Raw genomic sequence first — 16,699 nt, 5'->3', positions numbered from 1 at the left:
GAAACAAGATTGCCCGGTCTGGTCCTTGATAAAGGAAATAGTTTATAAACCCAGTCAGGGGATTTACCTGAAATTAGGACAGTTTTTCAAGACCTCACTGGTGAGTTCATTTGAAGCAGACAGCAACCTGAACCTTCCTACCAGTGACCTTGTCACTGTGGGTGGGCTCTGGAGTTCGGGCTGGGTTTCAGTTAAGTCAGTGGCTTTTTGAGTTGTAGAAATCTGTGGTCCCCAGGAAGTTTTTCTTACTGTCACTGGTCCCTGTTTTAATGAGCAGGGTCTCGTCTGCGGAGCCGCAGCCTGCTTTATGCCCGAGCAACCCCTCGGTTCCCATTCCAGGCTGTGGGTGGAAAGCCCCAGGGTCTGCACTGGGACAGGCAGGCCAACACCGGCATGTCTGAAATACCACCCTGGAGAGGGGCTCTGGGCTCTCGCCATGCAGGGGGCCGCCCATGCAGTACCAGCATGGCAGGGTCCAGCCCCAGGATCCAGCAGAGCAGTTGCTGTTTGCTTCTTCATCTGGTTCTTACACAGAATCAAACTAGCTCATTTCCGTACCTATGTGCTGACAAAAGTTTATGAACTTTTGATCTAACTTAGGCAAATGGCATGCAATTGTGTAAGTTTTGACATAATGAATAGTCCCATTGAAGTGACTGCTGTTCTGTACATCCTTCAAGTTGCCCATGCGTTAAAGTGCCTTACTGAACCAGGGACATTCATATTAGCCTTCACTGTCTTCCAAAAGTAACAATCACTTGTTTTCCCTTTCTCAGATTCTCCAAAGACTTTCTTAATCTGTTTTCACAGCTGTAAACTAAGGGGATCTCTGCTCTTTGGTTGGATTAGTCACCAGGACATGGAGGATTTGCTTAAAACCAGCAAGCCTAGCACTGCTGTTTGTTCTCCGCAGCATTCGGCCGTGGTTGTGCACAGGGATGCCCTCGCGCTGCTTCACACGCAGACCTGCCAGCGCATCCTGACAGTGCAAACACAAAGTCAGTGCTTCTCTTTCCAGTTTTCCATTTCACTCCTCAATATATATGACATATTCTGAAGTTAGTGCAGTGCTCAGCATGTACATGTTCTTGCTGAGTGCTTGGTGAGCCTGCTAGTGCCCTGGGACAGGGCCAGGGGCTGTTCACGAGGAAACACTAGCTACAGGACTCGCCTTTCTCTTCTTTAGACCTCTAACATTAATCCTGACCCTAACCCCAGGTGGAGCCCCAGCCCAGTTCAGCCAGGTGTCCAGTTTCAGCGGTGCCGAGGGTTGAGTCACCAGCAGCTCTGGAGCCCCTTACCTGCCTCTCGAGTGCTCCCATCCTCTGAGCCTGGCCCGCAGGAGGCTTGGCTGAGTTTTGCTGTGGGGCACCTCGGCAGTCAGGCACGGTGCTCTGCCCCTGCCGCCTCCACCCACCCTTGCTGCAGGAGGGGACCAGCGGGACCTCAGGGAAGTGACCTCAGTGAACTTCTGGTGGAAGTGCCCCATCCCAGCTGGAAGACCTGCCCTTGTTTTAACACCAGATCTACATTGGGGAGGTTGAGAACACTTTGTTTCCCCATCAGTCTTCTTCACTTGTCATCTTTTCACGGAAGCCTTCCCACACACAGTCTTTCTCCACACTTTGAGTTCACTGGAGGGTTAGTTTCCCATTTCTGTGTGCTACACACCTGAAAACCGCACATTTTCTCTCTGCTCTCACATCATCCTCCCTCCCTGCTAACAGCACAGGTAGCCAGCTGACTGATCCTTCTCCCTGGTCCCTCATCTTCCAAGTGAATTTAATAACAAACGGAAACAAAAGTGGGAGCTGTGTGAATGAATCCATCCGCTCCAGCCTCACACACCAACTGTGGAAAAGTTTTTTCCTCGATTTATATTTGTTCTGTGTTACGCACTAGGGAAACCGATAGGAATGCAATATGTATATTAATGTGTTCTCATCAGCAGCGTGAACTGCTCTCCCTATCCTCATCACTTTTTTATTTCCTTCTTAGGAAGGAAATGCTAGAAATGCATTGCACTTGTTACTTTTTGTTACACTGTGATGGTTAGTAAAATATTTTGTGCCAGATTTATGCTCAGTGAATTATCCCTGAAATTTGTGGAGCTGTATCAGAATTTAATTTGGCAGCGTGGAGTTGGTGTTGCTCCCAGTGATATCTTCAGCTGAAAATCTCAGCTTTCCATTGCCTTACTTAGAGAAAATAATAGGCCCAGGTCTTTAGTATTTCTCAGAAGGAGTGCCAGAGGCATTGTAAATAGCAGGTGCCAGAGGCACTGCAATGGTGTAAAGACTCTGCTGCCACCGTACATGAAGAAGCATGGTAGCAATCTGTGCCAGAGGCATTTACAAAATATACACTGGAAGGCAAAGTTTTCTGAAAAGTGAGGTGGATTTTAGCAACTGCATTAGCATCTATGGCATGTTCAATACCTTTGATTTTCTTTTTAATGTCATGCAGTGGAATAATTCGTAGGTGGTGCACAGCATCCTCATGATATTGGGGCCAGAAGAAGCAGTTTGAATGAAAGCTTAATAGAAACTCGATGTGCTCCCATGCTGAGCATGGAATTGGATGACCGCATAAATCTAAATGTCAAATATGTAGAAAGTTTTACCAAATGGAAATGTGATGTTTTATTTCTATGTTGTCAACACATGAAAAGAAGCATACTTAATTGACAAAGAGTAAAACTCTATATAAATTCTTGAAACAAAATTAAAAGGAGGACCAAGATGCCACCAGTGTTTTCAGGAAGTGGGAAAATGTCAATTATTAATGATTTTGAGAGATAAAAATCATGTAGGCATTTATAAGCATTATCTAAAAAGTGAGAAGCATTGAGAAGTTTGTATGGCAGCCCTGAGAGCACTTGGTAGAGCACTGCTGAATAGCAAAATATAGGTTGGTGAGCAATCTAGAAACGATGATGTTTTATTGAGTGCTATGAACTGTAACTTGGATTGATTGGATTTTTATCCTGTAATGAAATTAAAGCTCAACCACTTCCAAACTTGGTTATACTTCTAAAGATCATCTTTGCGTGCCAGCTTTTGCCTAGAAACTTACCCGAAGATGTCAGCCATTGAAACTATTTCATGTGGAAGCATTGCTAAGTAAATTCACTAAATGCCTATTCATCCCAGTAAGATGGAGAATCACTGGAGCAGCAAATGTGAAAATCTGCACAGCTTACTATACAGAAAGCAGTTTTCTGAGGCTGCCAAATTGAGATGCAGAGACTGACCCTGGGAGGTATTGCAGCTCACATGGTGAGCATAGGAGGGTCTCGGGCTCCTACAGCCTGGTCGTTCAGGCTGGTTGATAGGCAGCTGCTTCATTTGGTCCAGATAAAATCAATGATTAACTTGTTCTTTATTTATTAGTTCAGTAATGAAATGCTACCTATGATGACCGAAGAATTTGGTTTTATGAAATGTGAAGATAGTTTCCTGGGCCAGTAACATTTCCAAGTTGTTGCTTAAATGATGTTGTATCTATAATGTTGTGGTTTTGAATGCAACTCAGGAGATGAAGATCTTTTTAATGTAATTTATTCTGTTTTCCTAAATACGCTGACCTATGCAAACAGAGAATGTTTTTACTCCATTGTTAGAGAAATAACAAACCACAAAAGCTGTCAAGCATAACACATTCTTGGACTCGTCAGCTGAAATTTTGAAAATACTGGTGACAGTTTGCCAGTCATACTAATTGGAATTAACTTTCTAAATTTCTTTGTTCCTATTAATTATAGTGGGATTTTGACATGCAAATTCTCTTGCTTTATGCATTCCACCCTTGGCCTCTTCTCTATTACAAGGATGAAAATAAATAAAGTGCAGGAAAGGTCTAGCAAAGCATGGAAAATGGGACTATCAGTGCAGTCATCTCACAGCTGGATTTTCTTACTTAAAAAGTGCTGAGCAGCAGTACTGAATACATACTCTGTTACAGTTCTTAAAACATCTGCTAAGAGTTGATATGAAATTCCTTAGGATGTGAAAAATCTGTGCTTCTCTCCAAGCACACTTTCCGGAGTAGAGGGAGGCAGTGAAGTTTAGCAGTGGGATGGAGGTGTTTTCAGCAGCTGCCTCCTTCAAAGAGTCTGCAGATAGTCCCCAAATGAGAACAGTAGTATATAAATTACTCTAAACAGTTGTTCTCACAATGTAATTTGTGCATTTTTTGTTCTTTCTCTTGCAGGACAAATGACCAGCTAGTAGCATTCCTGTCCAGATATCGTGAGATGAACTTCTTGAAATCACATGGCAGGGACAATGCAAGGTAAGCTGGCCCTTTCCTCAGCTTATCGTAACCATGGCACTGAGATTTTTTGCATAGTGATAGTTTTCCAGCATTATTGGAGTGAAGAAATCCCTCGTCCAGGAAAGAGAAGCGAATGAGGAGGAAACCCTCTCCTGAGAACAGTTGTTTATTGGTCCAGAATGGCTCCTCCCCAGAGCTGGTTTGCGAAGATGCTTTTGTGGGGAGGAAGACATTATCATGATCCGCCACAGTTTTGAAGTCCTTGTATCAGTGCCCCTCTTCATCCATCCTGCACAGGTCTCGGGGAGAAGAGGATGTGCTGTGTTGCCCACAACGCATCAGTAATACTGACAGCTCTGTGGTTTGAGGGAGCAGCAGTGACCAGACACTGTGTTTCCAAAGCTTTAAACAACCTCTGCAGGTGGACAATCTTTCCCATCTGATTGCAGTGATCCTCTTTTCCTCTTTATTGATAGTTTTTCTTTTTCTCTTTAGTGATAGTTTTGTACCATAACAGCAGTCATGCCACAGTTCGAGCAACTCCGTATACTGAGTCCCAGTGGCTTACAGCTAAAAATGTTGCTTTATTCTACCTGGGTCACCAGGTCACCTCTTTATTCTGTAAAATGTCAAGCGTGCTGTAAGGCTGGGTTTGGACAGTCTGCATAGAAAACATGACACATCGAGTGGTGTGTTCAGCGCAGCGGGTGGGTAGAATAACGCACAGATCTCTCTCACTTGGTTGCTTTTGCTCTTGTCACTGGATTTATCAATTCTGTCATGTTCCTGTTTAAATGAACTCCTTATGAGCATTCATCTTGTACATGCAGGTAGTAAAAAATAATACTGTGAGGAATAATATTTAAATCTGAGTCAACAGTTTTCACAGGAGAGTCTCTGGTTTGGGAAGTACAGGGTGTCAGTGTGATTGGCAGGCTCAGCTCTAGCTGGCAATAGTGATGGACAGCAGCGTCAGAGTAGAAAAGGGGAGAGAAACGGCCAGGGAAAAGCAGTCGGTCTCTTACGCCTCTTTGCTCCTCTGGTGCACCTGATTCTTTTCAAATTCCCTCAGCTGGCTAAGGAAAATTAGTAATGAATTATGACATGCCTGCATCAAGCTGGTTCGAACATGCCAACCTCAGCTGGGTTAGAACAATTTAGATCAATTAAACACAGTAATCTGGTATTAATTTAAGAATAAAATGAGCTAATGTGCCACTTGTCCTCCCCTCACAGGAATAACAACCCATTCATTAGTTCAATGGTTCCCTTTGACTGTATAAACAATTAAATGCCTTTTAGCCTATTGCAACATGTTGCTGTCTTTTGTTTTTTCTCCTGAATTTCTACCGTAAATTCTCTCTGCATCAGGGAACACAATGTGGGACAAGAGTGCAGATTTGCTACCTCTGCCCACCATGGTTATATATTCCCCGAGTCCCATAAGCGTTCCCACCGCTGACCACTGGATGAATGGATCCCTTCATGTCGCCCCTTGGCAGCTCCCCAAAATTTCTATCAGGGAGATACAGTGCCTCCCCTCCTCCTGCATAGCCCAGATAACTCTGGAGACAGGACTGGGGCCAGCAGCTGTGGAAGCCTCTGAGTAACATTGGCGTTTGGTGAAAATTCCTTCCATGGGTGTCAAAAGCTGATCAAAAAGCAGTTAGCCCTCTGTTTGTGTCGTGGGTGAATTTCCAGCTCTACATCCACCTGTTGAGAGGAAACTTGTATCTAACGCGAAGATCTCTAGCCAGATCTCTCTGTTTTAGTGTTTCAGTAACTCAGTCTTGTCTAAGCTGGTAAAGGCACCGTCTCCCCTGCCCGTTTGGCACACGGGTTCCAGTTGACTGCCATGTTATGCCCAAGGTGCGTAAGCTGTGGTCATGCTGGTCAGGTTTATCCCTGCACTTAGAATGATGAAATGCTCTGGGCCAAAATACCTTGTGTAAGCATGGGCAGGTGAGGCGAGACCGAAGGCCCGTCCAGGCTGTCACCGCATGTCCTGCTGCCTACAGCTGATGTCCCCAGAGGAGCAGAAGAAGAGGCGAGCAGTGGTGCTTCCAGCCTCCTGTGACCTTTGCTTGGGGAGTTTCCACAGCCAAACTTGGTGACTTGCTCATTTAAGAGTAAGGGATGATTATTTTTTTCTATTATTTTTTCCAGTTGCTTTTTAATTTTTGCCATTTGCTTTGCCTTGTCACAGCCCTGTGGAAAAGAAATACCCATGGGGGGAATGCTATAGCCAAGAGCTTAGTAAGATCTAGAAGAGAAGCAATAGCCTCAAGGTTTGGCAACAAAAAATTAAAAAAAAAAAAAGAAGAAAAAAAAAAGAAAAAAAGACAGCTTTTGGAAAGGATTTAGGACAGAGGCCAGTCTCCAAGTTATTGGGCAATAGGAGAAAACTCCCTTGGGACATCCAATCTCAGAACAGACTGGAACAGGATTCTTTATTTAAAATGGCTTTTAAAAAGCCATGATAAGGGAGAGGACACTGGACTACACTGACGTGTACAATAATAATTTTGCTGTCCTAATGGAGTTTTTCTCAAAATGAGAACTAATAATACAGAAGCTCAGTATTTAAATACCACTGAAAGCAATGTATAACTCTTGCTGCTACTTTTTATTTTAATTTGTGGATGAATAATGGCTCCTAAACGATAAGCTTTTCAACTGCTTAAGTCTGCTTTGTAAACAACCAGAAATTCTGAATTTTAAGTCATCGTAGTCTTTGGATCATACAACTAAGAGAGAAAGATTGTAAGTGCCATCTTAAAACTGAAATGCTTATACAGCTCGATTACAATGAACTTTGTATTCAAGCCGTGTTCACAATCAGTACATGTTTTCCTGCCAAATAAGGAGAGAAACCAGGCTTCCTTTTAATAGAGTGAAGTTTTCTTTTAGTTATGCCAAAGTCATTAACAAGTGCATCACTGATTTTTCTTTAGTGGCTTCAGAAAAGGGAATGGATGTGAAAATGACTCCTTAAACCAGCAGGAGAAACATTATTTCCTTAGGGAGCTGAATGTATGAAATTAAGTTGCATACAGTGGCTGCAGTCGTTACGTAGTACTTAGTGGGCAACACATTTTCTCCTCTTTTCAGTGTCTTAGACTATTAAAAGCAGAAGAATAACCGGGTAGTTGTATAAGCTGTTACAATTTGGAACACCCAGAAGATGTGGTTTTTTGGCAGGAGCAGCACCTGGCTGATGTATTATAAAATATAAAGATAGTCAAATGTGACACCTTCAATGGCAGGCAGGAAAAAGGGGTTTTTTGTAGAAACTTTGTGACAGTAGTCGTTTGGGAAACAGTATAAACATGTTGTGAAGGCTGGATGCTGTTGCATCTTAGAGGAATCGGGAACTCATGAGCACAATACAAGCAGCTAAAGGAAAGGCCATTAGAAGTTTGTTATGTATCTGGGTTCGCGTGCTGTTTTTATGATTAATGCTATTCTTCGCAGCTGTATTGTCCCATTTTTGACTCAGATTATGGATACTTTTAGCGGTGTTGCTGAACTGTACAGCTTTTAGTAAGGAGCATCACAAGCCAATCCCGGTTCTCAGAGGCTGGAGAGACCTTAACTCCCGAAGGGCCAGAGCACATTCCCAAAATCTCCACCTCTTTCAGCCCAGTTCTGCTGATGCGTATCTGTTTCATCACCCTTTCAGACATGCCTTGTTTCCACTGTGGCACATTTTTCGTTGGCATTCTGTACACTAGGTTGAATGTGGTTTGGCAGTCGGTTAGAAAATGGATCACACAGTAAATGCTGTTGTGTATTGGTGTGTTGATGAATCGCCCAGTAAGTACCCAAATGCTAGGAAAAAAAAAATTATATATTACCCCTGCTGTTGAAATAGTTTAACCAGTTAGCTCCCAGCAGTGCTTACCTTGCTGCTCATGTGAAATATTGGGTGGTTCATTTGGCTCAAATTTCCCTCAGCCATACTTTTTTTGTTTTGTTTTGGTTTTTTTTTAATGTTTCAGTATTCTGAAGCACACGGACTAGGAAGATCTATTTTTTGCTTGTGAGTAGTTCAGCCCAACAGTTGCATGTGAACTGAAGTGACTGAAATAACAACGTGCATCTTCTGTGCAAAGAGATTGCACTTAAAAATTTCAGACGTTACAGCTAACTTTCAAATGTTCCTTATTGCTTTATGCTAAGCGTTAGGGGAGCCCTAGAGCCTTTACTGCTCTGGCTTGACAATTTGCCTCTTTGTAGGGCTTTTATTTCTGCTCGGGTTTGGAAAACGATGCTAAGTTGTCAATGCAAAGGAAAGCAAAAATACATTGAAGATGACAAGAAGATGCAGTAAAAACAGCCATATGCCTTGACATGGGACAAAACAGGATGGGTTTTGGTCTTGGTGTAGGGTACACAAGCAAGACCATCCACCAGGATGGTGCAATAGGTGAGAAGGTTTGAAGTAGCCATAATTTAAGGGGTGGGGCAGGAATTAGGAAGGAGGTGAAAATTGAGGTACTGGTAATCAGAAATCTGATTACTGTTTAAGAATACTGAGCTGCACACTTAATTTTCAGTGGTATAAATAGTAACATTTATGTCCTTTCATCCAAGGTCCTATGACATATTATAAAATAATTATGGCAGGGAACGTGCTTTTTAGTTGGATTATTGTCCCTGTTTTACCCACAGGTCAATAGCCTGATTTTGTATCTGAAAATCTGTATAAAACTGACTCAACTAATTCCTCTCAATCACTTGGAAAGTTTGGATCCCCATTTCCTTTTCTTTCTTCAGTTGTCTAGTATGCCGATCCCAACATGTTAAGTATCCTGTGCGATGCTGTTGTGGTGTACACCGGCGTGTCCTCTGCACGGCGTGTCCCTGTGCAGTGCCCGTGGACGCTGCAGCAGCTGTGATCTGCTGGCCGTGGCAGAAGCAGTGCTGTGTGCCGTAGCTGCTCCGGCAGCAGCACGTAGATGAGATGGCTTCAAGCTCGGCCACTCCAGCCCAGCAGCGTTCCCAGGTGGGGGGCTGCTCGGTTGTGTGGGTGTTGGGAAGAAGAGAAGGGGAGGGGCAAGAAATCTTCTAAAGAAGATGTTTACTGGAGACAAACAGATGGCAAAATGTCAGGTTTCATATCACCGAGTCTGTCTGTGGTGAACTCGTGCTACATCTCTGCACACTATTATTTGCAGCTTTCTCCCTGCTTTGCTTATTTTATATAAAGAAGAAACAGTTGAGTTGTGGACTCCCTGATCATGAGAGGAAGCCATTACATTTTTTTGTCCTTTTAAAAGCTGTTCCAGTGTTTCTTAAAAGATATTACAAGTGAAGAGTGGTGGAAAGAAACCCACAGGAAAGTCTTTGAAACTCCCTCTTGAGCCCTGTACTCACAAGGGACTGTATGGAACTGTTGTCAAAACAAGGCAATTCCTAGTAGAGTCATTACTGCAAAAAATAGACTCTGCAAGTTTTCTGCAACTAAAAACAATTTTAGAGGGTTTTTTCATTTTTGGAACACTTGAAGAGTTTGCTCCCTGACCTGCAACATTAAAATACTGAGAAGCATTAAGGATTTTTAAAACTTCCTCTGAAAGAGAGATTTCCAGAACATGGAAAGTAAGATTTTTCAAAACTAGTGGAAGTTAACACTTAGGAAAAGGTGGACGAGAAGAAAGAATCACAAGGAGATTCTTCTAAACATAATGCAATTATGTGATATGACTAAAGCATTAAATGAATACACTGAGAAAATTACATATGAAGGAAGCAGACACAAATTAGGTAGAGTATGAGGCACCTATTGTAAAGCTTAAAAAATCTAATCATGTCCATATAGAGATGGAATAATGACCATATAAAATGTGTGTATTCATCGGCTTTCAACAGCATCTCATGTGGAATACCCTGAATGCCATGGGTTTTGGTTTCCATAAAGATGTCATTGATTGAGAAGGGCCACGTTTAACATAATATTTCAAGGCAGACTTGTAACTTGAAAGAGCCAGTCAAAATACTGGACCATTTTTGCTACGCTGTGAATGATCTAAACCTTATATTATTCAGTGTTTGTGGCAGCAGACCAGTTGTCTGCCCCAGATGTACTAGCACACTGGGCATAAAACTGTTTAAACAGACATTGGAAACAATGGTGGTAATGTGGACCGTCAGAAAATCCTTCCAGCAGCACTGCTCGCTCTCACGATGACTTGCAGCCTAGCTCCTGGAGATGCACAGAAATTGCAGGCACAAATGTCACTAACTGCATCTCTCTGTGCTGGCTTATTTTTTGTGGCCGTGTCATCTGTGTTTTCTGCTCTGAATTCAGTCCCTGTCCTCCCGAGGTCAGAGCCCGTGCTGTCCTCGCCAAGGGGCAGCTGGTGACCCCACGGTGCAGGGTGGGCTGCCTGCCGTGCGCTGCTGCGCCGCGAGGTCTGGTGCCTCCGCTGCTGTAGGGCAGATGGAGGTACGAGTGACGAACTATAATCATGTTATGTAACTAAGATTTCCCTATGCTCCTTGTTAACTTCCGAGCATTTAGCACAGTGGGCAAAGCTACTAAAAGCATTTCAAATTGTGTGCTTTCTTACGGGTTTGGCTTTTGTATGTGAAATAATCCCAATCTCGCTGTAGCAAATCCAGTCAAGAGAGAAATTCTTTATGATATTGTTGATGTTTGTGCATTGGCCTTAAAGCTTAGGGGATGGTTAGGATAGTACTGTGATTATAATATTTTATTCAGAGAAAGGGAATTAAAGAAAGATAAGAATTCTAGTTTTGACCTCATAACATTTGCTTTCAGGATGCCACAGTTTAAACACATTGGAAAGCAGGTTACAATTTTTATTTCTCCCTCTCTTTTCTTCTGTTGTTTTTATCTCTGCTGAGTTTTTTCCTAGCCTTTTGAAACAGCAGGAGTAGTGCATTCTGCACCTTCTGCATGCTGCCTGTCAAACCGGGGGGGAATCTTCCTCATCTTGACAGACTAAGTAGGTGCTATTTCTTTGTGACATTGTTCCCCTTTCCAAGTTTCAACTCTGTTTCAGGAGTAGGGGGTCAGCCCTGAGGGCTTTTGGCATGACAGACAGAGGTCTTGGGAAACATACTGCAAGATCATATCTTTAGAAAAACAGATGTTTATCTGGTACGGTATAGACATTTTGCTTAAATAGCCAATTGTTAGTTATTTCAGATTTTTTAAATACTGTATAACCCTTCATAGAATAGTTACTCATGGAAATAGGGTGAAGGCAGGGTTGTGTCGCAGTCAAGTGGAAATTCATCGCATACTCAATGGAGGGCAGGATTTCTGGTCTGCAGCGAGCAGGGAATGAAACTCCTCTGTGCAGGTTTGCTTATTACAAAGAATTATTCAGTGACTGGTTTATGGAGATATATTGTAGCCTACAGATTGCTCACAAATTACTTGTTGCAACTGTTACACTCAAGATTGTCAAATTACTATTCTGTGCTTCCTACTTGGTCACCTAAATTGCAAGGTATTGTTTTGTGCTTCCCGGCTGATTGACTCGGGTGAGTGTTTCCAAGGTGACTGTGCAAACACTGCTGTCAAGATCCTCTTATATTTCTCATCCGTAAAAATATTTACTTGACTTTTCACACCCAAATTGGCTAACTTATTCAAGTTTTTACCTAAAGAGTTAAAAGAGGAGCAGATAGAGGCAAAGCTATGTGCAGTGTTTGTCCACATACATGAAGGAGAACGTGGACATGGTGCTGGTGGAGCTCCAAGCTCTGCAGACCCTTGTTTTGACGTTGACTTTCAAGTTCTGATGAATGGTTTTGCTGATGTATTGTTAACTTTTATTCATAATTCTTATTCTTGTATAGTGAGTAATGATGATGAGGTCTTGGTAGGTGCACCTGGTTAGCAGTGAAATGTCAATAGGTTTTCTAGGCAAGAGGCCAGAAACAGGAAACATCTAGGAAGAAACCTTTTCATCTTGAAAAATATATTCTTTCCAGACAAAAACCTTTCAGTGACAAAGTTACTGGTAAGTAACAGCAATCTGATAGCCTCTGGTGCTTAAGATAATTTTATTCATTCATAGACTTCAGAAAAGAGAAAACAGCAAGCTCTCGGTCTTATATATACTCAGTAAGTGTGAGCATCCAGGAGCAGGGGTCTCTCAGAGTTTCTGTGCTATGCAGTGTCACTTGGAGAAAACTATCCAAAAGGATGATACTTGATTGTGATATTTTTGCTGATATTAAGTAACTGTGCAACCTTTATTAGTAGTTAAAACGTATCATAAGAGCTGAGCTATGTGTTTATATTCGTGATGTAGGAGCATGTGGTAAACGTCTTACAAATGCTTTATGTGTTATACAATCCTAGAGGCTCATCTGAAATGCATTTATAAATATTTCAATGCACTGCAAAGAGGAGTTCCCTAAGCTGGATTGCAGTCATGAGCTGTCTGGACAGTTAAGTGTCTGTACTCAGTGTGACAGACCACGTGCTGCAGGCAGTAGGGGTTTTTGACAAACTATAAAAATAACCATCTGGAACTGTGTAAACCCCAAGGCTGCATCCACGTGTAGTCAGGGCGCAAACGGCACCTTTCCCGCCTGTAGTTGCCCGATTCTTGAGCTCAGCTGGCAAGACGCGTTCATATTATGTACGCTTGCTGCTTACTTGCAAGTGTAATCCAGGCTCCTCAAAACTGGAGGCTCTTTAAGAAGAGTTAAAATTGGTTAAGGGTAAGCATAAAATGTCTTAGATGGAGTGCTGTATGAAATAAAGATAAAATGCATGCTTTTTCTTAAGCCTAGTCTTATTTTATTTTCTCCTTGTTGACTCTCTCTTCTTATCATTGGTATTTTCCTCCTTTTGTTTTTCTTAGATCAGGAGAAAGGTCAAGTGTCTTCATCTAATGGCAATCTCCGTTGTATTTGGCCAACCATACGTTGGTGCAATTGTATGTGATTGTCCTGGCAAGTACATTTGCAGTGTCAGAGGTGTGCCAGTCTTACCTGAAGTTCAGGGTGCCAGGAAGCACCTGAATTTTTCCACATTGATTAAGATAAATGAAATGCTATTACTAAGCCATTTTTTCTACTTTAATTTGGGAGTTATCTGCTAAGTGCCCTATAAAACCCAAGAGAGAAGGACTTGAGGGGAAAAAAACACATTTTTTTGTATTTCATTACTCTCTCTGAAGCTCAGCATGCCTTCGTAAAATGCACTGTTCTGGTATTACACTGAGCATAACCAGAAACTAATAAAGTACAACATTAGACTAGAAAAAAAATCAATAGGGTCATGCTTTTTTTTGCCCTTCATCTTATCTTTCTTTTCAGAGATGGCTGCTGTAGGCATTGTTGGATAGCTAGTCAGGAATCTTTATGAACTGTTTGTAGTGTTTGAGGGTTTTTGATTTCTTGAAAAAGCCTACGTGGCATACAAATAGCACCTGTCCCTTTCCCTCAGGAGATATCCAATATGCTTAGAGTAAGTTCTTGCCTCCTTGGGTGACAAAATTGCTATTGCTGGAGTAGCTAGGAGCATCAGTCATCCTAGAAGAGAGTCTGGAGGGAAGAAAAAAAAAAGCCTCATCCACCTTTTTCACTTTGATTGCAGTTCAGCAGTAGGCTTGCTAGGGTGACCCACTGCCTCCTCAGGTGGGATCATTTAGCTTCTAGCAGGTCTAAAATATAGTCGGTCCCTTTGGCTCCCAAGGAACATAAACAGATAGCAAGCAATTGCCCAATGGAGAGCTGAGTCTTCAAAGCCCCTTTTATAAATTATTGCTTCATAGATAAAAGGAAATGATTTGCTATGCTGATGTGTTGTTCCGTTTAGGTGTGTCATGGTTTGCGTGCATCTGCCCCTCCTCAGCTGGACAGGGGAGAGAAAACATAATGAAAGGCTCATGGGTCGAGCCAAGGACAGGAAGGGATCTCTCACCAGTTGTGGTCACAGGCAGAACAGACTCAGTTTCTAGGAAGGTTTCAAGAAGCATTAGCAAAAGGGTCATCTCTTTGCAGGTCTCCAAAGGCATTGCTGCTCTTCAGTTGGGCGACGCTGCTTTGCTGGAGGATGAATGGTTGCAAAGTCCATTTGGTTTTCTTCTAATAACCCTGTTGTATAGGATTTTAAGACTGAGACTTGTTGTGGAAACACTTGCGCTCCCAAGAACTGTCTTATTTCACTCCACATGCCAAGATTTGCTTGTCCAAGCCATGAAAGGTAGTAGAACTGTGTACGTGTACAAAAGCGGAGCCTGTCACCTGTCTTGGAAAACGTGAAGCTGTGAGCCTGGATGTACTGGGGCCTTTTCAACTGGAGTGTGGCCCCATTCTTCTATTGCCAATTTCAGACAGTAAGGCTGAAGTAGTATAACTGAGCTTCCTGGAATTAGTTAGCTGTAAACACTATTGTGTAATATAGGCTGAGGGAGTTTGTAAGTAGATGGGGTTTTGAAATGGTCGGGTGTTTTTTTGGTTTGAAGTTTCCTATTGCGGTCAAGGAAACTTCTAAGTGAAAATGAGAATAAAGGGTGATAAATTGGTAGAGATAGTGGTTGAAAGAAATTATTTCATGGAAAAGAACTTTACATTCCTATTTAAATATGGTCGATAAAATTCTATTATTTTCTTAAAATAATTAACTCAAATGAGCATTTAGTTTTCAGGGAAATAAATAAATGGCCAAACTTTCAGGCACATTAGTATTTGATTTGGGGATAACTGCATAAATATTGAATTTGAAGATTACATTCCAGAGCATTGCATTAAAATTGCAAGACTTTTCTATTATCCTTCATAATGGAACATGAAATTAGAAACTTGTTCATGGAAAGAAAAATTTCTCCACTCTCATCTACACATTTTCTGCACTGTTGTGTTAACAGAGGAGCTGCTCTTCTCATACTGTGAGAAGAGACATAGCTATCAGTAGAACATAGACCCTGAAGTCATTTACGGTCCTTTTGAAAATTAATATGCACCATTTCATAATTGCATCTCTGTTCTTTGATTGGTATAGAACAAAACTCTAGCCAGGGAGTTAGCCTACAGGGTTAACACTCACATTTCCAGATGCTGGACTCCACAAAGCTTTGGCAGTGTTCCTTAACTTTTATTTATTTTCCCTTTCCTTCAGTTGTATATGTTTGAGGGCCACTAAAATGTCTTCTTGACTTCCAAATCTTAAAACATTTCTAAGAACCTTGGTGTAGCTCTATGTCGTTCAGGAAGGAAACACAGGTCTTACGGTGTCCTCCTCACTGTAGGTGCTGCAGCTCTTGCTAGCCTGCAGTTCTTACATCCAGGGAGATCTGTGGTCTCGTGGATGGTAGTTACTACAACGGTGTGGTTAGCTAGCATTTATTATTGTTCAGAATATGAGGGATGTATTCAACACAGCAGCTCACTGTTATTAACAGCACTCAGCCCCCCTTGCGAAGGCGTGTGCTAATTCATGGCTGCCCTGTCTCCCTGTCTGGGAAATAATTCTGAAAACAGAATAACAAATAGAAACCTGGATCAGACAGTCTCTAAACATGTGTGGGCATCCGGTCCAAAGTGTTTTAAAACGCAGCTTGATTTTCCATTTCTTTTTGTCTTATTATATTGGTCTCAAATAATTAATTTCTGTAAACTTTACAGTTTACAGCAACTTTGCAGTCGCTCCTCTTATTCATGATTCAGCAATTACAAAACATTGTTCCCCATAGACTTGAAAATGGAGCAAACATACTCATTCTACAGCAAAGAGCAATGCAATTGTATTTCTTCTTAATTACCTATAACGCAGTAGAAAAATTTGTGGAATAATAACACAGGAGAAAAGTGGACATTTTACCTTTATGTACAGTTTGCTGGTTTATTAAAAGCTGGTTTTTAGAGAGAGAAGCCTATCATACAGCTTGTGTTTAGTTCCTGTTCGTGTTATGGATCTTCTGCAGTGGTTTGTTAAGAGTTAATGAACATTACAGATTTTCATGCCGTTCAGCTCTGTGACTTGCACAGTTCTGTTTTAGGATAACAAAAGGTGTAAATGATGTTTAAAAGCAATATGTTGATCTTTGCCCCTATAACTGAACGTTTAACCGATTAATCATTTATGAAACCTCTCTACATTATTTATGAATAGAACAGAAATATAAACAAGTGACCTTTTTATCCTTTTTTGTTTGAGAAAGTAGCTTCTTTATTTATAGAGCTAGTGATGATAACAAAATACAAATTACATTTTAATGACTGCTTTTGTGTTCCCTCAGGTTTATCAGAAAACAAGGACTGGACCGGCTTTTCCTGGAATGCGATACCCACATGTGGCGCCTGGGGGACCGGAAGATCCCAGAAGGAATCGCAGTCGATGGAGGGTCGGACTGGTTCCTCCTGAACAGGAAGTTTGTGGAGTACGTCACTTTTTCTAATGATGATCTGGTAACAAAGATGAAGAGGTTTT

General features: G+C 41.8%; 1 protein-coding gene across 1 annotated transcript in view; it reads left to right on the top strand.

The window, feature by feature from the left end:
- The window catches only part of XYLT1 (xylosyltransferase I), a gene marked incomplete at its 5' end in the record, with an annotated part of 92,111 nt that overhangs the window by 52,256 nt on the left and 23,156 nt on the right, over positions 1-16,699 (top strand). The window contains 2 exons of the mRNA XM_010080277.1: positions 4,213-4,293; positions 16,509-16,699. The exon at positions 16,509-16,699 is cut by the window's right edge and continues 41 nt beyond it. Coding sequence (XP_010078579.1) covers positions 4,213-4,293; positions 16,509-16,699 — 272 coding nt within the window. The remainder of the gene's footprint in view (positions 1-4,212; positions 4,294-16,508) is intronic.

The sequence above is a fragment of the Pterocles gutturalis genome, unplaced genomic scaffold (assembly GCF_000699245.1).
Source record: "Pterocles gutturalis isolate BGI_N339 unplaced genomic scaffold, ASM69924v1 scaffold8269, whole genome shotgun sequence".
NCBI classification, from domain to species: domain Eukaryota; kingdom Metazoa; phylum Chordata; class Aves; order Pterocliformes; family Pteroclidae; genus Pterocles; species Pterocles gutturalis.
This window is presented reverse-complemented; position numbering and strand designations above follow the sequence as displayed.